The sequence below is a fragment of the Macaca thibetana genome, chromosome 6 (genome assembly GCF_024542745.1).
Source record: "Macaca thibetana thibetana isolate TM-01 chromosome 6, ASM2454274v1, whole genome shotgun sequence".
Lineage (NCBI taxonomy): Eukaryota > Metazoa > Chordata > Mammalia > Primates > Cercopithecidae > Macaca > Macaca thibetana.
Genome location: NC_065583.1, coordinates 43,713,615 through 43,739,371, shown reverse-complemented (window position 1 = coordinate 43,739,371; position 25,757 = coordinate 43,713,615). Strand labels below are relative to the sequence as shown.

Here is a 25,757-nt window from a genome sequence, read left to right as displayed (position 1 = left end):
TCCATGGACCACTTGTATCAGAATCTGCTGAAGTGACAGTGTTATTTTGTTGGAGATCTGTACTTTATCCCAAACCTCAAATACCATAAAGCCAAAGTAAATAAAATAGTATGGTACTCAAACAAAAAAACAGGCAGACAGAAAAAAACAATCATCATACACACTTGATTTAGAACAAAAGGTGGTATACAGAAAGCAGGGAAATGGCAGTGTTTTCAAACATGAATGCTGATACAATTTGGTATCCATATTGAAAAAGTTAACTCGGCCCTGATCTCACACATGAGAGAGAAAATCAATTCTGGGTAGACTGTAGATCTAAACATGAAAGGTAAAATAATAAAGCTGTAAGAAGATAATGTGGAAATGTTTATTTAGGAAAAGATTTCTTAAACATGACACAAAAAGCATTAACCACAGAAGGAAAAGAGTGATAAATTTGATTAAAATTAGAAACTTTTTTTTGAGACAGGGTCTCACTTTGTCACCCAGGCTAGAGTGCAGTGGCACAAAGCTCACTACAGCCTCCATCTCCCCATCTCAAGGGATTCTCCTGCTTCAGTTGGCCAAGTAGGTGGGACTACAGGCACATGCCTAGCTAACTTTTGTATTTTTTGTAGAGGCAGGGTTTGCCCCAGCTGGTCTCAAACTCCAGAGCTCAAGTGATCCTCCCACCTCAGCCTCCCCAAGTGCTAAGATTACAGGTGTGAGCCATCATGCTCAGCCAGGAACTATTTTTTACATAATGAAAAATAATAAAATTTTAAAAACCTATTTTTAATATAATATATATTTTTTAAGTCTCCTGACAAATAAAAAAAAAAAAAAAAGGTCAGGTGCAGTGGCTCATGCCTGTAATCCCAGCACTTTGGGAGGCCGAGGGGGGGCAGATCACCTGAGGTTGGGAGTTCGAGGCCAGCCTGACCAACATGGAGAAACCCCATCTCTACCAAAAATACAAAAATTAGCCAGGCGTGGTGGCACATGCCTGTAATCCCAGCTACTTGGGAGGCTGAAGCAGGGGAATCACTTGAAACCGGGAGGAAGAGGTTGTGGTGAGTCAAGATCATGCCATTGCACTCCAGCCTGGGCAACGAGAGCAAAATTCTGTCTCAAAAAAAAAAAAAAAAAAAAAAAAAAAAAAAAAAAAAAAGCCTTCAATGAACGACTAAAGTTCACAAAAGTAGGAATCAGCCAAAACACATATGAAAAAGGGGAGGGCTCTTATTAAAGTGACAATGAAATACTGTTATATGCTCACAAGATAAGTTAACGCCAGTGTTGGCAAGGATGTGAAGCAACTGTCACATACGGTTAGTAGGGGTGTAAACTGGAATAAGTACTTTGAATAATTAGGGAATACTTACTAAAACTGAAGACAGGTGTTATGTCTTCCTCTGCATGCACATGAAGATGTGTATAAGAACATATATAATACTACTATTAATAATAGTCACAAAGTAAAAACAATTGAATTGTCCACCAACAGTAAAATGGATAATTGTGGCATAATCATACAAGAGGATACTTTACAACAATGATACGAGCCATAGTGACATGCAGCAGCGTGGATAAATCTCAAACTTACGCAGTGAAAAAAACCAGTGTTCAGTGAAAGAAACCAGACCAAGAATTTACATATAATCTGATTTCATTTTCATAAAGCTCTAAGACATACAAGGAAGTGATTGCTATAATGTCCACATAGTAATCGCCTTCGTAGGGAGGGAGGGGATCAGGATTTTGAGAGCTACTAGGGTGGTGTCACAGTTTATTTACAGGTGTGTGTCGGTACAAGGATATTTGCCTCTAACTTGTGTTGCTATACATTTACTTTATGCCCATTTCTATAGTATGATTTATTTTCCAATACAAAATGAGGCCAGCCATGGCAGCTCATGCCTGTAATCCCAAAACTTCAGGAGGCCAGGGCAGAGGATAACTTGAGGCCAGCCTGGGCAACATAGCAAAACCCCATCTATTTTTTTAATTAAAAAATTAATTTTTTAAAAAAGCAAAGAGGCTGAGCATGGTAGCTCATGCCTATAATCCAGCACTTTGGGAGGCCGAAGTGGGCAGATCACTTGAGGTCAAGAGTTCGAGAGCAGCCAGGCCTATGTGGTGAAACCCCTTATCTACTAAAAAAATATTTAAAAATTAGCTAGGCGTGATGGCGCATGCCTGTAGTCCCAGCTAGTTGGGAAGCTGAGGCAGGAGAATCGCTTGAACCCGGGAGGCGGAGGTTACAGTGAGCTGAGATTGCGCCACTGCATTCCAGCCTGGGTGACAGAGCAAGACTCCGTCTCAAAATAAATAAATAAATAAATAGAATAAAATAAAACAAAGAAAAAAGCTTTTTAAAAGGCAGATTCCAAGGTCCCACTCCGAATCTCTAAAGTAGGGCCCAAGAGTCTACATTTTTAACAAATGCCAATGATGATTCTTATCCATAGTAGTAAGTTTGAGAAACATTGGCCTAGATCTATATCTAGCCTCCAAAAAGAATAAAGTTTAATAAAATTTCCAGTTATTCAAAGGAGCCAAAAAGAGGCAAAAGTTCCAGTGGTCTTAAATTGAATAGATCACAAGGTAGTTGATCTTTTTTGCTTCCTATCTCTTTTAATTGCTACTGAAAACTAAAAGTATTATAAAACTAGTGATCAGCAAGCTCGATTATTAACGCAAGAGTAAAGATTCTTCAGTCCTGAAGAATATGCTGGGACAATCAAATAGCTCCTTTTAAGAAGCCTCCCACCAGCCTTAGTAAACAAATCAAATAAATAGATTTTGCACTTTAAGAGTCAGGTTGTCACCCACAAGGCTATATACAAAATGAATTGTACAACTTTGTTCTCTGAGCTTCTGAAGGACAAAAAGGACTGACTTAGCTTTCAGATTTCACAGATTTTAATTATTCTTTATTTTCATACTTTAGTCAAATCCTGTGGGTAAAAAGCCCTCAGGTATAAGCCAGGGCTCACACACACCAATAGATATAAAAAAGATTTATCAATATAGTTATGCATCTGCAGCTAAAATGTATAGATATCACAGGGATGTGAGAGCTAAAATAAAGACATAAGAGAAATAATTGCTGAGAAATTTCAGGTCACATTACATAGGTACTATAGGCAGATGCCATAAAGACCACCTAAAATGCTAATCGTATTCATTAAACCCCTAGACAAGGAAGACTTGACTAGAAAGACAAACAATAAATGACAGGGGACACATATATCGTAAAGTCATCAGTCAAACATAATATTGAAGACTATAGTCATTCCCTGACATTTTATCCCCTCTGCTATTAACTCTATTTTCAAATCTGCCTACAATGATATAATCATCTTGAGAACATAAGATCAATCTTGCAACCACTTATTCCAGTCACTAATATTTTGTATCCAAATAAAATAAGAAACTACTATTATTTTCATTTCCCAATGGTAAATATTTAATGCTACAAACAATATTTCAATAAAAGTACTACAGTTGAGTCTCAGCTAACTCTGGTAAAGATCACTTTACCTGTGCAACAGAGCCTTGTAAACCATTCTGAATACCCTGGCATCTTCCAACAAAAACATCAGGTAAAGACTTCATTAAAAGCACAGTAAAGGAAGGTGATGGGCTTATAAAAACTGCTGAGCAATTATTAGTGCTGAGTCCTCCTACACACAGTAGAGCTGTGCTACACTCTGCAGTTTAAACGGAAGCAGACTGCAACATGAGGTCACTACTGACAAGGAGGTACCCAATCAAGAGTCTACACTTTTTTTCCTCTTCACTTTGCAACTTTTTAGGAGGTGGACAAAGAGAAACAAAATTTTGAATCCAGCTAGACTTCTCTCAAAAATATACAAGCCTAATCCAGTATAAGTGGAGAAACCAATCTGTTTTCATTAATCAAACTACTACATCCAGGGACATAAATTATAAATATGAAATTACGGCTGGGCGCGGTGGCTCAAGCCTGTAATCCCAGCACTTTGGGAGGCCGAGACGGGCAGATCACGAGGTCAGGAGATCGAGACCATCCTGGCTAACACAATGAAACCCCGTCTCTACTAAAAATACAAAAAAATTAGCCGGGCGAGGTGGCGGGCGCCTGTAGTCCCAGCTACTCGGGAGGCTGAGGCAGGAGAATGGCGTAAACCCGGGAGGCGGAGCTTGCAGTGAGCCGAGATAGCGCCACTGCACTCCAGCCTGGGCGACAGAGCGAGACTCCATCTCAAAAAATAAATAAATAAATAAATAAATAAATATGAAATTACTAAACTATGCAAAATAGGTAGCGTGCTATTGTTCAATTATCCAATTTGAGAAAAGCATTTATGGTTAATTTTTCAAGTCTAAAACTTGGATAGCTTCCAGATAAGTCATGCTAGAACTATGCCAAAATTACCATTTAAAAAACTATGGTTTCGAAAAATAAACATATAAAACAAAACAAAAATAATAATCTCATGCTCCTTTAAAACCAAAAGTAAAAATCCTTTCCTTACTTTCCCCATCAACTTAGGAGTACTTTATAACTATGACAAGAGTATACCAAAAGATTTCTCACTGTTACAAAGTTAGTCAATAAGTTATATATAACAAGTCATTAAAATATCAAATGCATCATTTATAGGAGAGGGAAAAGAGGGAGAGAACCTGTCAATATTATCATATGCTAGCACTTAAAACATTTTTTTAACTCTAATAAAACTTCCTCATGACCCAGAGGATAAATTCTACTTGTTACTGCCCAACATTTCTGGTACTTCCACCCAAGTATGACTTCCTTTTTACACTCAAGTAGAACCTGGATACCGAAAATGTGAACTGATAAAATCTGTCAACTGAAATATTTTGCAAACTATATGACTCAATGATGAAAGAGAAGACAAAAGATACCACTACAGTTCGCATACACCTTTAGTCAACTGAAGGCACATTTTCTCAATAATAGGGGACCCACAGAATGAAGTGGCCACTATGCCCAGCCCAATTTTTCATCTTTCTAAATTGAGTTTTAGGAAGGCATCAGAAGCACAACTTTAAATGAACTTTATAACATGAAGTAATTGTTTTTTGGTTTGTGGTTTCTTAAGCATAAGCATAAATTAAAAATCACCTAAACCTCAAGTCAAAATAAACTTCCCCAAAACAACACAGGAAAAAGATTATAAAGCACAGTCTTAGGTAAAAGCTCTTTTAGAACTCTCCTTTCTCTCTTCACATTTTTTAAAGGTAAAAATTTCCCTAAAATTTGTACATTTAAATATAAAGCTAAATGAGGCCGGGTACTGTGGTTCACACCTGTAATCCCAGCACTTTGGGAAGCCGAGGCCGGTGAATCACGAGGCCAGGAGTTCAAGGCAAGCCTGGCCAACATGGTGAAACTCCGTCTCTACTAAAGTTACAAAAAGTTAGCTGGGCATGGTGGCAGACACCTGTAATCCCAGCTACTTGGGAGGCTGAGGCAGGAGAATCACTTGAACCCAGGAGTCGGAGATTGCGGTGAGCTGAGATTGTGCCACTGCACTCCAGCCTAGACAACAAGAGCAAAACTCCGTCTCAAAATATATATATATATGTATATATAAAGCTAAATGATAAACATGTGGATATAAAACAACAATTTAGAAACAATCTTGAGATTTCCATGGACTTCATGGATAAGACTGAACCTCAGGATCAAACAAAACTGCTTTTTCATGCACCCTAGGCTGCTTTCACCTCAAACTCTACCATTTTTTCCACTCTGAAGACAGCTTAAATCTTAACAAAACATAGCTAATGACAACTGCAGAAATAACAGATGCATGAACAGACCAATCAATACAACTCACACACAAACATTTAAACCACTGGTTCTCAAAATGAGGTCTGTAAACCTGAGAGTCTTTGAAACACTTTCTATGAAAGAGTGAGAAGTACCTTCACACTGTATGCCTTTTTCACTGCACTGACATTTGCATATTTTCAAAAATTTTTAATTGGGAGGCCATCAGGCTGAGATGGCTCCAGTGCCTTGGCTTCCTACATGAGTGAACTGAAACCCAATGTCAACAGTAAGATGACTAATCAAAACCCGCCAACTAACCTCTAACTAGGAACTTTCCACTGTATCATATCCAAATAAGGCAAATGCCTACCCAATCAAGTTATTTCTTTACTTCTGCGTTTAGCCTATAAAAGCCCCAATGCTCAGGCTGCTAAAGTGGAGCACTCTGAACCTCCTCTGGTTTTGACTGCTGCCTGATTCATGAATCCTTTAATGCTCAAATAAACTTAAAATTGTTGTCTAAAGTTTTCAACAATGATGATGCAAAATCAATGGCAGAAAAAGCTGCTTGGGGTAATCTTAGCATAAGTCCAGGCAAGTAATACTGTGGCCACTGCATTCTTCCTTACCAGCCACTTGAAATTTTTTAAAAAGGGGCCAGTCTATGATAGACAAGCAGAAAACAATGATTAATTTCGTCTTATTCCATGAGTACATTTCTTTTTTAATATTCAGTGTAAATGGGAAGTACTCATAAAGCACTTCTGCTGCATAGCTTATCTTGTTTGAGAGCTAAACTAATCACTTCTATTAAGGAATACCATTTTTACTTGAAAGATAGACTCAAATCTAAACCATGGTTATTAGGACTTGAACACTGGCAGACATTTTCTCAAAAATGACCAAGACTCTACCTTTAAGAAAAACTGACAATATAAAATTTGAATTTTCAAGCGAAAATCAAAATTCTGGAAAACCTGTATCCTCCTCCATAAGCTCAAAGGCATCTAAATACTTAAAGATGCTTCTGATGCAATCAATAGTGATATTAAAGAATGTGAACTTTAACAAATGTGCCAACATCTGAAGATCTACAGAACTCAGGGAAGCAATCTTTTCCAAATGACCAATATACCATATCCCATCCCCATCATGGTCCTCTTCCCTGGGTCACAGGGGCAGCCCCATCCTTTGAATGGTGGAAGTAGCCACACCCCTACGACTTACACACTCTGTGCTGTGGTAGAGATGGTGCTGCCCATTATCACACCAGAGCCATACCTAAAGTGGCAGAAGAGTATGGTGCCAGGCATAATGGAATCTTGCCAAGGTCCCCAAGGTCCCCCATCATTGGTGGCCCCTCCTTTGCATTTAGGGCCTCCCCATAGGCCCTTGCACTCAAGGCCTGTAATTGATTTCTGAATTGCCTTCAGGGTCTTTTTTTTTTTTTTTTTTTTTGAAACAAGGTGCCACTTAGTTGCCCAGGCTGGAATGCAGTGGCACGATCGTGGCTCACTGTAGCCTGGACCTCCCATGCTCAAGCAATCCTCCCACCTCAGCCTCTTGATTCACTGGGACTACAAGCACATGACAGTATGCCCAGCTCATTTAAAAAATTTTTTTGGCCACGCATGGTGGCTCATGCCTGTAATCCCAGCACTTTGGGAGGCTGAAGTGCGTGTATCACGAGGTCAGGAGTTCAAGACTAGCCTGGCCAACATGGTGAAACTCTATCTCTACTAAAAATACAAACATTAGCCAGGTATGGTGGCGTGCACCTGTAGTCCCAGCTACTCGGGAGGCTGAGGCAGAAGAATCGCCTGAACCCAGGAGGTGGAGGCTGCAGTGAGCCGAGATCACACCACTGCACTCCAGCCTGGGCGACAGAGCAAGACCTTCCAGCCTCTACCCATTACCCAGTTCCAAAGCAACTTCCATATTTTAGGTATTTGTTACAGCAGCACCCACTCCTCAGCACCAATTTTCTGTCTTGGTCCATTCAGGTTACTGTAACAAAATGCCATACACTGAGGAAACAACAGAAATTTATTTCTCATAGTTCTAGAGGCTGAGAAGTCCGAGATCAAGGCGGCAGCGGATTGAGTGTCTGGTGAGGGCCCATTGATAGACTTTTCACTGTGTTACCATTGAGTGAAAGGGGTAAGGAGTCTTCTCTCAGGCTTTTTATAAGGGTTCTAGTCTAATTCATGAGGACCCCACCCCCATGGCCTAATAACCTCCCAAAGGCCCCACTTCCTAATACCAAAACTTCCAGATCATAGCAGCAACAGATTTCATGCAGAAGAAAATGTAAGAATCCTTCACCATAGAAATTCAAGAGATTTGCAAAAATGTAAAACATTGCCACTAAAAAAGTTTAGGGAATTAGAAAACACAATTACTTTTCATTAAAAAAAAAAAATTATACTAACATGTGATAGGTTTATTGTTACTTTAAAAAACTAAACAAGGCCCAGTAATCCCAGCACTTTAAGGAGACCAAGGCTGGAGAATCACTTGTGCCCGGGAGCTTGAGACTGGCCTACGCAACATAATGAGACCTTGTATTTACAAAAAATATAAAATATTAATCAGGCGTGGTGTTGCATGCCTGTAGTCCCAGTTATTCATCAAGCTGAGGTGGGAGGACTGCTTGAGCCTGAAAGGTCAAGGCTGTAGTTAAGCCATGATCATGCCACTGCACTCCAGCCTGGGCGACACAGCAAGACCCTGTCTCAAAAAAATAAAAAATTAAATAATTTTTTCTCAGTTTTAATTCCTAATATCATAAACACCAATAGATATAACATCTGAAACAGAAGTTCTTTAGGGTGCCCAATAATTTTTAAGTGTGTAAGGGGATTGTATAACCAAAATATCTGAGAAGCACTAACTTAAAACTAATAAAGGAGAAAGAATTTATTAATAAAAATCCAAGAGGTCATAAATAGTTACCTTTTAGCTACAAATAGAAGCACCCAGGCCAGGTGTGGTGGCTTATGCCTATAGTCAATCCCAACACTTTGGGAGGCTGAAGTAGACAGATTACTTGAAGCTAGGAGTTCTAGACCAGCCTGGCCAACATAGTGAAACCCCATCTCTATTAAAATTACAAAAATTAGTCAGGTGTGGTGGCACACATCTGTAGTCCCAGCTACTTGGGTGGCTGAGGCACGATAATCCCTTGAACCCTGAAAGCAGAGGTTGCAGTGAGCCAAGATTGTGCCACTGCACTCCAGCCTGGGCGACAGAGCAAGACACTGTCTCAAAAAAAAAAAAAAAAAAAAAAAAAAAAAAAAAAAAAAAAAAAAAAAAAGCTTCCTTCCAAACTACAACTTGGCAAAGAAATACTCCCTGTAGTTAAATATTCTCAGTTTTTATTTCTAACATGGTAAATACCAACAAGTATAGTACACATTAACATAAGCTTATTGGAGTCCTCAATAACTTTTTATAAGGGTACTAATGTTTGAGACCAAAAGTTTGAGAACTGGTAACTTAAACCATCTCCCAAGTGTTTATTTCTCTTAGGATTCCAACATACTTTCCTAGGCTACTTCTGAAGAGAAACACAAAGCAGGCTACCTAATATTTCCAATAAATGTTTGCAACTACTTCATAGGAATACTCAAAAAGATGACATGTTAATTACTAAAAGTTCAATCTCCAGTTTCAAATTCATTAAGAGCTCACTATATACTAGGCCCTACGCATTCTAGGGAAATTTCTCCTCCTTTCATCCAAGATAGATAATCAAACAATGTATTTTATATTTCTTCTGTCTCAGAACACTGACACATTTGCTGTACATGTAATTTTAATCATATTAAGTTGAACATTCAAGAACATTCCATCTTGCTTCTAAAGCTCCATTTATTCAACATGTAATACTTTACTGAGTGCCTATTCTGTAGCAGGCACTATCCTAAGTGTTATAAATACGTGAGTAAAGAAAATCCTGCTGTCTCATGGTTTACTTTCTAGTGCTGGAAGATAGACAATAACAATAATAAACATATGTTAGATGGTTATAACAGTTACGGACAAAATAGAACAGGGTAAGGGAGATCAAGAATGGGGGATGAGGAGGTTATCACCGAGAAAGTGACATTTGAGCAAAGAAAGGAACATACTGAGAGAACCATGCAGCTATCTAGGGGCACATCTATCCAGACAGAAGGAACAGTCCAGTGCAAAGGTTCAAATAGAACATGACTGGTGAATTAAGGAATTCTGTTATGGCCAAAGGAGAATGAGCAAAGAGAGAGCAGGCAAGAGATAAAGGAAAAAAGGTGCAGCAGTTAGGGGTGGGATGGGGCAGACTGTGTATATAGAATCCTACAGGCCATTTAAGAATTTTGGCTCCTTCAATAGAGAGACATTAAAGGGATTTAACCAAAGCAATGAAACACTCTTACCTCTCTGAAGAGTTCAGAGAAAAATAATATAATAAATGATCTTAGTTTTTTAAAACAATGAACATGTTATACTAATGAAATCAGCTAGATTCAGCAAAGTACTTCTATAATTTATAAGAAACAAGAATAAGAAGCTTAAGTGGATTGCTGGGAATTAGAAATAATATACTTCAATGGGGGCTCGGTGCAGTGGCTCACACCTGTTATCCCAATACTTTGAAAGGCCAAGACGGGTCGATCACTAGGGGTCAGGAGTTCAAAAGACCAGCCTGGCCAACGTGGTGAAACCTCTTCTCTACTAAAAATACAAAACTTAGCCAGGCATGGTGGTGGGCGCCTGTAATCCCAGCTACTCAGGAGACTGAGGCAGGAAAGTCGAGAACCCAGGAGGCAGAGGTTGCAGTGAGCCGAGATCACGCTACTGCACTCCAGCCCAGCCTGGGCGACAGAGAGAAACTCCATGTGAAAACAAACAAAAAACAAACAGATATCCTTGTTTAGCAGAGAGACATGCAAAAATAAATATCTCTAAAAATATATAAAAAACCCTAATCGCTCTTTCTGAAAGGCTCCTGTTCCCTCTTTTTTTTTTTTTTTTTTTTGAGACAGAGTCTCGCTCTGTAGCCAGGCTGGAGTGCAGTGGCGCACTGCAAGCTCCACCTCCCGGGTTCACACCATTCTCCTGCCTCAGCCTCCGGAGTAGCTGGGACTACAGGTGCCCACCACCGTGCCCAGCTAATTTTTGTTTTGTTTTGTTTTTAGTGGAGATGGGGTTTCACCGTATTAGCCAGAATGGTCTCACTCTCCTGACCTCGTAATCCACCCACCTCAGCCTCCCAAAGTGCTGGGATTACAGGTGTGAGCCACCGTGCCCAGCCTGTTCCCTCTAACTAGCTGTATGCTTCATTCCACTTCAGTTTTTCATTTGCTTATCTCTTATTAAGCACTTATGAAATGGCATGCATTTTGATTTACTTTTAATTTCATAGAGGACACATCTATAAACAACTTCAATCTTGAGCCTCTTCTCAAGCAGTAATAACATCCATAAAACTAAATTGCCATTAAAATAAATGTAAAAATAGGTAATTTATAAAAAATTTTAATATGAGCATCTTTAATAACAAATAGAATAAAAACTGAACATAGTCTGAAGGTACTACGTACTGTGGATATTTTTACTTTCAAGAGAAGAGTTAAATTATTAACATTTTCATAAATAAAATAAATGTTAACTAAAAAAACAGCAGGTACCTCTACTCTGATGACATGTAAAGGGTTTTATTTACCTGAAAAGCACTATAATGAAGCAATAGATACCACCAAAAAAGTAATCATGGGTACTTTTTAATCTTTATACATTTTATCAGCCAAAACTAAAATAAAAGGGAAATACATAGATATCAACTGAAACACATAAAAATCACTAAATCTAGAAGACCACAATGGTAGACATACCTGTTTCTGCTGCCTAATATCCCTACTCCAACATTTTGGTAATCGCCCTATTTTCCTGTGGGAAACTAGCTCCTCCCTCCATCCCACACAGTCCTCAGATACACATAAATCACAATGACCAGTTCTACACTGGCCATGGGAATAGACACGCAACTAAATTTAGGGCAGACCCTCTCCCCACCACCCCACAGCTATCTGCTCCAGAGCAGAATAACAGACAGAAGCCGTCAGAACTCTCACAGCAACAGCCACATGGGGAAGAGGTTATTCCATGCCTCCGTGTTTCTAAATTTCCCAGAGCTGCCCATGTTCTGATCTTTGCATTTCCATTTGACTGTAGCCCAGAATCCTTCTTACGAATAAATTGCTTTTTCTATACTTTAACTAGAATCTATTTCTAGGAGCTGCAATTAAAGAATCCTAACAACTGGCCAGGCATGGTGGCTCATGCCTATAATCCCAGCACTTTGGGAGGCCAAGGTGGGCAGATTACCTAAAGTCAGGAGTTCGAGACCAGCCTGGCCAACATGGTGAAATCCCGTCTCTACCAAAAATACAAAAATTAGCCAGGCATGGTGGTGTGGGCCTGTAATCCCAGCTAATCGGGAGGCTGAGGCCAGAGAATCGCTTGAACTCAGGAGGCGGAGGATGCAGTTAGCCAAGATCATACCACTGCACTCCAGCCTGCGTAACAGAATGAAAACATCTCAAAAAAAAAAAAAAAAAAATCCTAACAACCACTAAATCTCCAAGGAATCCTTCTAAAATGACTGTGTTGGAGCAAAGGGACTGTGTTGGAGCAAAGGAGGATCCTCTACAAAACCAGACAGATGATCAAAGAGAAGCTATTAGTAATACATAGTATTTGAAACAATACTTAGCCTTGCTGTTAATTATATAAATAAACACACTTAATGAATTCACTTGTCTAAATCAGCACTGTCCAAAAGAAATTTCTGCAATGATAGAAATGTTCTATATCTGCACTGTCCAACATGACAGTCACTTGCCACACGTGTGGCTACTGAGCACTTGAAATGTAGGTGGCACAAATATGGAAGGAATTTAAAATTTTTATTTAATTTTAGTTCGTTTAAGTTTACATTTAAATACACACAAGTGGCAGGGCACAGTGGCTCACACCTGTAAGCCCAGGAGCTCAAGGCCAGCTTGGGCGACAAGCTGAAACCCCACCTCTACAAAACATACAAAAACTAGCTGGGCATGGTAGTGAGCACCTGTGGTCTCAGCTACACAGGAGGCTGAGGCAGGAGGACTGCTTGAGCCCAGGAGGTAGAAGCTATACATGAGCTGTGATTGTGCCACTGCACTCCGGACTGGATGACAGAGTGAGAGACCCTATCATTAAATAATAATAATAAAAACACAGAAGGAACTAGTGGCCACCTTATTGGAGAGTAGAGCTCTAAATTAACAAAATTAATGGCTGGGCACAGTGGCTCACTCCTGTAATCCCAGCACTTTGGAGGCCGAGGCAAGCAGATCACTTGAGGCCAGGAGTTTGAGACCAGCCTGGCCAACATGGTGAAACCCTGTCTCTCCTAAAATACAAAAGTTAGCTGGGCATGGTGATGCACGTCCATAGTCCCAGCTACTTGGGAAGCTGAAGCATGAGAATCGTTTGAACCCAGGAGGCAGAGGTTGCAGTGAGCCGAGATTGTGCCAGTGCACTCCAGCCTGGGTGACAGAGTGAGACTCTGGTCTCAAAAAATAATAATAAATTAATTAACAAAATTTAAAACACCCATTTAAATCTATTGCTGTAAGGTCTTCAAGAAAATACTGCTAATGACAGTGTAAACTGGGTCACGTCCTTTAAGCAGTCTGGAAATATTTACCAAAAGCCAGAGAAACGTTCACTCTAAAATTCCAGTAAATTTATCCAAATAATTTAGAAGAAAGAAAAAAGAGCCAAACAACAAAGGTGGTTTTTTTTTTAGCAGCAGTACAGTACTGACAAGCCAGCTAAAACAACTCAAAATATCAAGAAAAAAGAATGATAGGATATAGTTAAATATCTGAACATACAGATAATATTTTAACATACAATTAAAATACAGTTAAGAGACCATCAAAAAAATAAATTAGGAGGTCATGTAAACACACATAAAAGCAAAAACAGAATGTTAAATCCAGCAAAAGAGAAAATAAACATGTTAACAAAACAGAATTATGATCATGTTTGAAGAAACCATACATAATATAAAGATCCAAAGGCCTATGGAGAAATGTAATAATTGTATTTAGCAGCAGACATTTTAAATTACTTCATAGTTTTCCTGAATGGCAATAGATAGCTCTTCCCTTAGGTATTACCAGTTACTTTTAAATGACATTTTGCTTTCTCACTCAAATTATTATTTCCTCTTCTTTTTAACCACCATTCCACTGAACACAAATTAAATTTAAAAAATCTAGTGGACTAAATATACAGCTGTATCCTCCTAATTAGAAAGCGTTAGTAAACAATGGAGCTTTACAGAGAACTAGCATAGAATTTAGCAGACCTAAAGATATATATGGGGAGTATGACAATGTAAACTGGCTCACGTCCTTTAAGTAGTCTGGAAATATTTATCAAAAGCCATAGAAAGGTTCACTCTTTCTCTTGAGTTCTCTAAAGCTTCCTAAATAGTGTGCCCAATGGTCCCAGCTATGTGCTGGGATAGGGCCTTCAGCCTACCACATTTATCGAATTTACCCAGTACGCCATGTAAATATTATCATTTTATACATGAAAAGAATTGGAAAGCACTATCTTTTTTTTTTTTTTTTTTTTTTGAGACAGAGTCTTGCTCTGTCGCCCAGGCTGGAGTGCAGTGGCACGATCTCGGCTCACTGCAAGCTCCGCCTCCCGGATTCACACCATTCTCCTGCCTCAGCCTCCTGAGTAGCTGGGACTACAGGTGCCCGCCACTGCGCCCGGCTAATTTTTTGTATTTTTAGTAGAGACGGGGTTTCACCATGGTCTCGATCTCCTGACCTTGTGATCCGCCCGCCTCGGCCTCCCAAAGTGCTGGGATTACAGGCATGAGCCACCGTGCCCGGCCTTGGAAAGCACTATCTTAATGGATCAGAGTTCCATCCTTACAGCCTAGATAAAACTAATTGTAGCCTGGAAGCAGGATATACAAGTCAATTCAGCCACTGTATCCTTCTCTAACAATGCTACTTCCACAGGTTCTGAAATTTTATCCAGCCCAATTAATAAGCTAATACAAAACAAACTTTAAGAATAAATTTGTAAGAGGTTACGTTTTTGAAAAAATGGTATTAACACTAGTAACTGAAAATTCCTTAGCAAGACTGCATCTTGAAATTTTACTTCTTGCTCTTTTTCACAGACAAATGCCAAACTTTCACATAGTTTGTGTTCCTGAGTGCTTGAGTGAGTCTACACTTAGAATGAAATACTCAAAAGCTAAAGTTCACTCAACTGAGCTATTACCTTGTTGATGCCGTAACACTATTTGATTCCAGGATGTTTTCAGTCATCCTTAATTGTACCACCTCTGGCATGTCATTTGATTTTTCTGCACCCTCTTCTGGAAGTTCTTCAATATGTTCCAGCTTCTCATCTTCCTCTTCTTCCTCAGAAAGTTCATTAACCTATATAAATAAAAGGAAATTCAGAATTAAAATGTGATGAAACTGTTAACACATCTAAGACATACTAGTCTATGAAAATTTTAAACACAAACAACTCATTTTTATTTCCTCATTTCCTAAGATCAATCTCTCTTATGGAGTAACTGTCAACTTTCTCATATCAAAATAAAATTGCAACCAGACAAATGTAACATTTTGAAGCTAGATTAGTGTATCACTAGTTGCAAATTAGTATATTAGTATATACTAATTTTACAATTAGTATATCTAGGAATATAAGTAAGCCTATAAGGTATAGTTAACATTAAGAAAACTTAATTTTCTAACTAGGTTTGTAAATGTAACACTTACAACAGACTTTTAATTGATCTGATTTCCAGGTGCCTTAAACAAGTCATTTTAATACAGTAAGTGTGAAAAACGAAGGGCAAAAAAATGTTGCCTTAAGATGTTAGCTACATTTTAGAAAATGTCAGCTAACTTCTAAGTGATTCAGATTGAATTATTCATGAAGAGATGGGATCCTACAACAAGGAAGAACTCATATTTTGACCAGTAAGCACAAGTCAAGGTTATAATTATCTTGCTAGCAGCAGCTCTAAAATGTCCTCCATTATCAAACTGGCTACGTACGTAATCACTCTAATAAAAAGATACTGAAATATTAGAGAAAGAAAACCAGCGAAATACTTTCAAATGAGTTTTTAAGTTATCCCAAAGAAGAAACTATCTATAGAATGGCTTAATATAAACTAATACTAGTCATTAAAGACTCTGAGCAATAAAAGTATGCTTTTTCTCCGTTCTAGAAAAATGCAATAGAAATACCTAGAATATATGTGTTTACTACTACATGTAACAGTGGTGTTTTTTCTGATGGACAAATACAGTTACTAGAATACTATCAGAAAGTAAAACTACAACCAAAAGAAAGTTAATTACACTGTGATATTCTATCACACTCCTAATCAACAAGTACAGAGTGCCTATTTTAATGTGTAATACAGGCTGGGTACAGTGCCTCACACCTATAATCCCAGCACTTTTGAGAGGCTGAGGGGGTTGGAACACTTGAACCCAGGAGTTCCAGACCAGCCTGGGCAACATGGTGAAACCTTGTCTCTACAAAAAATACAAAAATTAGCCAGGCATGGTGGCATGTGCTTGTAGTCTCAGCTACCATTTGGGAGACTGAGGTAGGAGAATCACTTGGGCCCAGGAGGTCGGGGCTGAAGAGAGCCATGATTGTGATGCTGCACTCCAACCTGGGTGACAGAGTAAGATTCAGTTTCAAAACTGAATAAAGTATAATACAGTAGTTAAAAGCTAGGCCTCAGAGGCAGAAATATCTATATTCACACATCCCTACTTGCCCCTAACTTTCTCTGGCAGCTTACTTAACTTGACCAAGTCTTAAGTATAAAATGGAGATGCTATACTAACTACCTCACAGAGCTGGTTGAAAGGATTAATATACATAACCTCTTCAGCAATGTCTATACATAATAAGCAATAATGCCTATCATTATAACTGAAATTGCTGTCATTTCTTTAACAGCATAGATCCTAGTTTCTACATGTAACATCATTTTTTATATCAATGAAGACAGTATCCACCATCCAAACTACCTAAAGCAGGAGGTCTCAACCACAGGTCTATCGAGGTCACTAGTCAGATGGGTCACTAAAAAGTCATTATTAACAATAGTTAGGCCAGGCACGGTGGCCCATGCCTGTAATCCCAGAACTTTCGGAGGCCAAAGGGTGGATCACTTGAGGCCAGAAGATCGAGACCAGCCTGGACAACATGGTGAAATCCAACCTATACTAAACATACAAAAATTAGCCAGATGTGGTGGCGTGTGCCTGTAATCCCAGCTACTCGGAAGGCTAAGACAGAATTGCCTGAACCCAGGAGGGAGAGGTTGCAATGAGCCAAGATCGCACACTGCACTCCAGCCTGGGCAACAGAGCAAGACTTTGTCTCAAAAATAAAAACAAAACAGTTAGTGAACCATTTAGTTCACATGTAAAGTACATGCAGCAGATTCTGTGTAATTCGTTGTGTTTATAAATATCTTTCCTAGTCCATCCCACATTATGTTGATGAAAAGGACTGAAAAATCATTGGCTTAAGTGATTAACTGAGAGGTAAGATTTCAACACAAAGGTGAAAATCTCAAATGATAGATCAGGTTTTAAAGTAGATCAAATGAGAAATTATCCTCTTTCCCCATCTATGTATTTAATTAACTAGTGAAGGTTGAGAGGATGTACTTAATATCCATTTCATAATCTAAGCAAGGAAACACTGGCCAAAAAAAAAAAAAAAAAATGTTTTCAGAAGTATAAAAGGGGGCCAGGCGCGGTGGCTCATGCTTATAACCTCAGCACTTTGGGAGGCAGAGGTGGGCGAATCACCTGAGGGCTGGAGTTCGAGACCTGTCTGGCCAACATGGCGAAAGCCCATCTCTACTAAAAATACAAAAATTAGCCAGGCATGGTGGCAAGTGCCTGTCATCCCAGGCTGGGGCAGGAGAATTGCTTGAATCTGGGAGATGGGGGTTGCAGTAAGCCAAGATCACACCATTGCACTCCAGCCTGGGTGACAGAGCAAGACTGTCTCAAAAAAAAAAAAAAAGGTGGGGTGGGGGGCAGGGACTTATTGTGGTTGATTAATAAAAGCTTGGGCACAACAGCAAAATATAAAAAAAAAAAATTTAAGAAGGCTTTTAAAACAGAATAAAAAATTACTCAGTTCACACCTTTTTGGTATAGAGATACTATTATTTTAACATATTTTTTGTTTGGTTTTGAGACACAGTCTTGCTCTGTCGGTCAGGCTGAAGTGCAGTGGTACGATCTTGGCTCACTGCAACCTCCGCCTCCCAGGTTCAAGCAATTCTCCTGCCTCAGCCTCCTGAGTAGCTGGGATTACAGGCATACACCCCTACGCCTGGCTAATTTTCATATTTTCAGTACAGACAGTGTTTCACCATGTTGGCCGGGCTGGTCTCAAACCCTTGAACTCAGGTGATCCACCCACCACAGCTTTCCACAGTGCTGGGATTACAGGTGTGAGCCACCATGGCTGGCCTATTTTAACATGTTATATCACACTTTTTAAAATCATTTTATGGGGCCAGGTGTGGTGGCTCACACCTATAATACCAACATTTTGGAAGGCCAAGGCAGGAGGATTGCTTGAGGCCAAGAGTTCAAGACCAACCTGGGCAACATAGTGAAACTCTATCTCCACAAAAAATTTTAAAAATTAGCCAAGCATTATAGCACATGCCTGTAGTCCCAACTACTCAAGAAGCTGAGGCAGGAGGATCATGAGCCCAGAAGTTCAAGGTTACAGTAAGTTATGACCATGCCACTGCACTCCAGCCTGGGCAACACAGTGAGACCCTGTCAAAAAAATAATAAAATCATTTCGTGTCTAAAGTCAATAGCTCCGAGGAACTATGAAAGCATTATACTTGAATATATCGAATATATTCAATTCAATAAGCTTTATAGAAATTGACAGTCTCTAGTATTTTCAACAATAATCATCAACTAAAATATGACATGAACAATTAATTACCCTGTGGGTTTTTTTTCTCTCCCCTCTCAAGGCCTCCCAAAGTAACTTCCTGCACTAAGAACTGACTCAATTATTTTGAGCTAAACTAAGCATTAAAGACTTGGATTAAAATGCTGTCTTACCCCACACTAATATTCGAAGTTCTTCTTGATCCTCTCCTTGTCAACCTGACCTTCTGCTTATCAACACTATTTTGTTCAGAAGTTATTTTGAACTTGCTCTATGTATGCAGCAGCCTCAACTCCACTTATGGAAAACCTCATCCATACTTACATGTCTTCTTTCTTTGACTGCTATAATTCCCTTCTCTAGGGCCTCGTGAAATGCCTGCTCTCCAGACTCCAGTTTGTGGAGAACGCTGCTACCTGTCTTCTCAAATGTATAAAGAAACATCATTATCACCTCCATCTTCAAACCATTCTATTGGATTCTCATTCATTTAAGGATCCATACGAAATCCATTTGACTCTGCATCATCCTTGAAGCACTCCCTGTTCATCATCTCCAGCCACCTATCTCTCTCATATTATTAATAAAAATATCTACTACCTGGAAAAGATTCTAATAGTCAAATATTTGCATTAATGGGATGAAACTATAAAATAATTAAGTGCTGGATAAACTTTGCTTCCTTCAAATATTAAAATCAGGAGAAAAATCAAAGCACTGCCAAGACGGGCCAGGTCTACCCACATCTTTAAATATATAGACAAGAAACTGAAAATATTTAAGAACACAATCAAGTTGTGCTGAGTTTGAGGATATTTATGTCTGCTTAAATACCTTATCAATTCTGCCTCACAAATCAAACTAAAGTTATCAAATCCACTTACAAAAAAACCTCATAAATCTGTAATTTCGTTACTTGTAAATCACATTCCAGAAACATAATAAAAATTGATAAGAAAATAGATTCTGAGACAGAATTGATAAAAAAAATTGGTAAGAAAATAATTAGCAACATGGGACAAGATAATTAAATCTACAGCATGTCTCTCAGGACCCACTGCACTACTCCATTTATTAAGCTTAATTATACTAACATCCTTTTCTCTTTTTTTCTTTTTTTTTTTTGGAGACAAGGTCTCACTCTGTCACCAAGGCTGAAGTGCAGTGGCATGATCTCAACTCACTGCAACCTCTGCCTCCTGGGTTCAGGCGACTCCTGTGCCTCAGGGTCCAGAGTAGCTAGGACTACAGGTGTGTGCCACCACAGCCAGATAATTTTTGTATTTTTAGTAGAGATGGGGTTTTGCCCTGTTCATCAGGTTGATCTGAAATTCCTGGCCTCAAGCGATCTACCCATCTCAGCCTCCCAAAGTGCTGGGACTACAGGTGTGAGCTACCGCACCTGGCCTAATGTCCTTTTTTCTATCCATGGGCAAACATGCAGAATTCAACACTACCTTATGGTGCCTCACCATTCTATTTAATGTAAGGCACAATGTATTTTAAGTCAATTTTTCTAGTGCAAAAAAAAATACAAAACTACTGATGCAATACATGTGAGATAGAGACATTTCAGCATACATCAGAAAACCATGGAAGAAAAGAAATATTGAATTATAGCAAAATATAAAACATAAGGCATATCCTGCAGACTTTAGAGAAGTCAAGATATAAATATTAAGTTGACATTACCAGTTCTTAGAAGTCAAATCATCTTAAAAATGTAAAAAATAAACGACACAAACATTATGTATATTATTTCATTTTTATCTGCCATTACGTATATTTTTGAAAATCACTGAACTGAAATATAAACAAAATAGGCCAGGTGCAGTGGCTCATGCCTATAATCTCAGCACTCTGGGAGGCCAAGGCAGGCAGATCACTTGATGTCAGGAGTTCGAGATCAGCCTGGCCAAAACGATAAAACCCAGTGTCTACCAAAGTGACTGTAGTCCCAGCTACTTAGGAGGCGAAGCACAAGAATCGCTTCAACTCAGGAAGTGGAGGCTGCAGTAAGCCAAGATTGTACCACTGCACTCCAGCCTGGGCAACCAGAGCAAGACTCCGTCTCAGGACAGGATGGAAGGACGGAAGGAAGGAAGGAAATAAAGGTGGCATGCAGAACTCCCCAAGAGGTAGATTTCTTTTGAGCATCAAAAGACATTAAAGGTTTAAGGCATACCTATCTACTTATCCTCTTCTTGTCATTTTGCTTCAAGCAAGAATAATTTAGAGATCTATCAGTTCCTTAAACCAAGTTTTTAAGTCAAGAACTGTGTATGATAACTGGAACCCCTCAAAAAATGTGCCAAGAGTTCTATGCATCACTAATTCAGGCTACAAATTCTACCCTTAATTTATTACATATACACACAGACACAGGTTTCATCCTCAGTCTACACACTGCAAGCTCTAATCTGGCATCTATTACTGTTCCTTTAAAGTTCCTGATATTTGGATAGGAAGAAAGAGAAATGAGAAAAAAGAGAAGGAGAGAAAGGGAAAGAGGGAAGAAGGGAGAGAGGGAGGGAAAGCCAAAGATAAAAATGCTTACATGGCTAGGCGCAGTGGCTCACGCCTGTAATCCCAGCACTTTGAGAGGCCAAGGTGGGTGGATCACCTGAGATCAGTCAGGAGTTCAAGACCAGCCTGGCAAACATGGTGAAATCCTGTCTCTACTAAAAATACAAAATTAGCCAGGCATGGCAGTAACTGCCTGTAATCCCAGCTACTCAGGAGGCTGAGGCAGGAGAATCGCTTGAACCTGGGAGGTGGAAGTTGCAGTGAGCCTAGATCACACCACTGCACTCCAGCCTGGGTGACAGTGAGACTCCGTCTCAAAAAAAAAAAAAAAAAAAAGAAAAAGAAAAAACCTTTACATAAAGAAAAGCTGAAGTATAAACTCCAAATATTAAAAAGTATTAGTCATAAAAGTTCACAAAAGCATCAAAACTCTTTTAAAGTTAGGCTGCCCAGAAAATAAAACTCTGAATCCACATAATGATATACAAGAACTATCAGGACTAATGAAAATCTGTTATGATCGACGACCTCTCAAAAGATGATGCTTTGTAATCTCACAGCAAATGAAGGGAAGCAACCATGCAAACCTGAATACATCTAAGAGTGACAGGGAAGCTTCTAAATATTACACCAGAAGCAGACAGATACCAAGATTATTCTGAGAAAACCAGAATGTACCACCCTCTTTCTAAGTGGGGACTGATACTATAAATCAAATAAATTTTAAGGTTCTACCCACACAATAGGAAACTACACAGGTGTAAAAAAAAAAAAAAAATAACGTGCTCTCTATATTCTAATAAGATCTTCAAAACAAGGGGCAGAACAGTGTGGATAGTATCCTACTTTCTTGTAGAAAAAAACTGTTAGAAAATATTTACTTGTATTTGCTTTTAAAAACTGGAAAAACAAAAAACCAAGGGGAGGAAAGAAAGAAGGAAAAGGTGAGTATGGATGACAGCAAGACATTTTACCATATATTCTACCATTTTTAAGAAACAGGTGAATTATTATCCATTAAAAAAAGAAGTATCAGCCCCAACTAACACTCAAAATATAGGTGACTTCATAGGTTTTAACGTTAATAAAAGTTTGATGGCAAGCCACTTCACATAAGTGCAGAAGAAAAACTACACAGACCTAAATCACAAATTTTAAACCTGAGAAGACTGGACTAACATGGCTTTACAATAAACTGTTAATTATTCAGCTTCAATATTCCCATTTCATAAAGGAGAAAGTTAAGTATGAGCCTTGTATAGTCTCAACCATCAAGATTATAAGTGGCTGGACGTAGTGGCGCATGCCTATAATCCCAACGCTTTCAGAGGCCAAGGCAGGAGGCTTGCATGAGGCCAAGAGTTCAAGACCAGCCTGGGCAACATAACAAGACCCTGTCTCTATAAAAAATAAAACAATTGTGTAAAAGATTATAAGGTAACCTCAGAAAGAGATTTTAATATTCTAGAGTCACCAGAATTTAAAAATTACCTGCCACTTAAACTATTAATATCCAGAGGCTTTCCATTAATGATAATTATACTATTGTGTTGATTTGCTATATTACTGAAGAAAAACTTCAAATTTTTAAAAATGTATACCTAATCTTTCCCTCTACTTTAAATTTCTCACCCCTTGCCTATATTCTTCTATGCTAGCAGTTCCTCTGCAAAAAAACAAAACACAGCATTATCCTTACAAAATAAACAATAGTTAGAAAAAAACAAAAACAAAAAATCTCTACTGTATACTCTGATTTTAATGCCTTTTCCTTATTAATCGAATTATGGAGGACAGGATGTTGTTCAGGGAAAAAAAAAAATCATGAATGTGCCACCTACTGATTACATGTAATAATCAAGATAATTACTTCCAAGTCAGTACTTAAATTCCACTTATGCCTATGGCAAGTCTTTAAGAGCATATTATTCTTTTTTTTTTTTTTTTTTTTTTTTTTTTTTTTTTTTTTTTTTGAGACAGAGTCTCGCTCTGTCGCCCAGGCTGGAGTGCAGTGGCCGGATCTCAGCTCACTGCAAGCTCCGCCTCCCGGGTTCACGCCATTCTCCTGCCTCAGCCTCCCGAGTAGCTGGGACTACAGGCGCCCGCCACCTCGCCCGGCTAGTTTTTTGTATTTTTTTAGTAGAGACGGGGTTTCACCGTGTTAGCCAGGATGGTCTCGATCTCCCGACCTCGTGATCCGCCCGTCTCGGCCTCCCAAAGTGCTGGGATTACAGGCTTGAGCCACCGCGCCCGGCCAAGAGCATATTATTCTTAAAAAAAAAAAAAAAAAGAAAGAAATTATCCCTCCAAATAGAATATTCTCACCTGTTCAGTAATTGAACTCAAATCATTAGATGAAAAATCTTCCTCTTCATTCTCAAAAAACTCATAGTAGTTTTCCAGAAGTCCAGCCATTATCCTGCTCACTATTTCTTGCTCTTTCATATCTTCCACATCTGTGTAAATGCTAAGAATAAAAGTCCAAATTGAGAGTTCTTAAATCAATCACTGGTAAAGGTAGAAGACAACCAATGAGACACTTTATGAACATAGGCAATTTATGTCACCATTCTGTGCTTCCATTCTCCCATCTGTAAAATCTACCTAATTTGTAGCCTGTTCACAAAAATGTTGTAAGAATTAATTATATCTACTATAAAAAATAATTGTTCATCAAGCAACCTACAATCCTTGGGAGACAATATAATGATTCCATTTCACATATCTAATTTTTAAAAATTAAACAAAAATTTTTGAAACAACTTACTGGAAGACATCTGGACCAAAGACAGCAGCCAAAGAATTTGCAGACCAAATTTCTTCATGATGTGATGCTACATTGGCTAAAAATCTACACAGAAACTTTAACAAACTGTAATTAACAGGTGGAAGCTGCTGCAAGAGGAACCTCAACTTTCTTCCAAATTCATCTTCATTATTATAATCTATAAAACAATAATGATAGGGTTTTTTTAAATAAAGGAAAAAGCAAAGCTCTGATATTTTGCCAGGTTCACATTACTCTACCCACATCACCTTTTTACTACAACAATTCAAAACCTCTTCACTTCCTCTACTGGGGCCAAATGCCTTAGGGCTTTCCATTTCACTTATGAAACAGAGAAGAGGTGGAGAAGGGGAGCTGGAAAAAAGGAACTCAACCCCTTAATTGCTGGAGGATGTTTTCTTCATCTATTACTCATTGGCCCCAATTCTCTACTTTTGTTTTTTTGTTTTGATTTTTTTTAAAATTCTCATCCTACTGTCTCCAGCATGACCGTACCTGTGTTTCCACACTAGTGCCAACTATAAAAGGTCAAAATGCACTGGCCATGCCAGACAATACAAACTACTAGTGAGCAAAGCAGAGATGCAATTTGAGGGGCTAATAGTATCAGCGATACCTTTCAGCTTGGAAAGGAAAAACAAGGAAAGAACAAAGTAACAGTGTGATTTTCTTCTCCTGGCTTCCCAAATAAACAATTAACTTCAGCAATATCAGTAGAACTAAATTAAAAGGTCTTTCATTTCTCGGTCTGTTTTTCTCCTCTAAATTTATGCTGGTTTCTGCTTATCAAGTAAACTTTATCACACAAGTTAGGCCTTGTATTTATCGTGTCAATGAGTTTTCACTAGCAGAAACTAGATCTGTATTAATTCCATTGATTGGTGAGGATCCCATTTGGGAGAAAAAAGTGCTCAGAGGTTCTCTCAAAATAAAGTGATTTATTGCTTCATGAGTAAAAACCAATTCAATTATGTTTCATTTTGTATTTTTATGCAGGTTCTTAAAATTATTTTACTGAAAAACTTTTGGTAAAAGGTTATGGTCATGATATTAGCCATCTCTGCAAAATAATACTAGTCTAAAAAGTTTATCAGGAAATAGGACTCCAGTACTATGTTGATTAAAAAAAAATTATTTTGGGCCTGGTACGGTGGCTCACGCCTGTAATCCCAGCACTTTGCTGAGGCAGGCACATCGCCTGAGCTCAGGAGTTTGAGACCAGCCTGGGCAACATGGCGAAACCCTGTTCTACCAAAAATACAAAAATTAGCCGAGTGTACTGGCATACACATATGGTCCCAGCTACTCAGGAGGCTGAGGTGAGACAATGGCTTGAGCCTAGGAGGCACTGGTTGCAGTGAGCTGAGATCGTGCCACTGCACTTCAGCCTGGGTGACAGAGTGAGACCCTGTCTCAAAAATTAAAAAAAAAAAAAAAAAGAAAACAAAATTTTTAAGTTTATCAGGAAAGGCTATAGTCACATGAGTTTTACTTAAAATTTAAAATGCAACCAATAACAACTCTTCTATACTTTGTAATATTACCAGCTGTCCATTCAAAAGTACTAGTACTTCAATTTTAAAATCAGATGGAATAGTCCCTGGATTAATGTTTAAATCACTG

General features: G+C 38.6%; 1 protein-coding gene across 17 annotated transcripts in view; it reads right to left on the bottom strand.

Annotated features, from left to right (window-relative positions):
- The window catches only part of FAM13B (family with sequence similarity 13 member B), a 111,354-nt gene that overhangs the window by 44,420 nt on the left and 41,177 nt on the right, over positions 1 to 25,757 (bottom strand). For 12 of the 17 annotated variants that reach the window (XM_050795590.1, XM_050795591.1, XM_050795594.1 and 9 more), the window contains exons 5-8: positions 24,114 to 24,291; positions 23,672 to 23,813; positions 19,145 to 19,240; positions 15,119 to 15,279 (exon numbers count right to left, since the gene is read on the bottom strand). In XM_050795590.1, coding sequence (XP_050651547.1) covers positions 15,119 to 15,279; positions 19,145 to 19,240; positions 23,672 to 23,813; positions 24,114 to 24,291 — 577 coding nt within the window. The remainder of the gene's footprint in view (positions 1 to 15,118; positions 15,280 to 19,144; positions 19,241 to 23,671; positions 23,814 to 24,113; positions 24,292 to 25,757) is intronic. The other 5 variants (XM_050795600.1, XM_050795604.1, XM_050795603.1 and 2 more) reach the window with 1 other exon arrangement.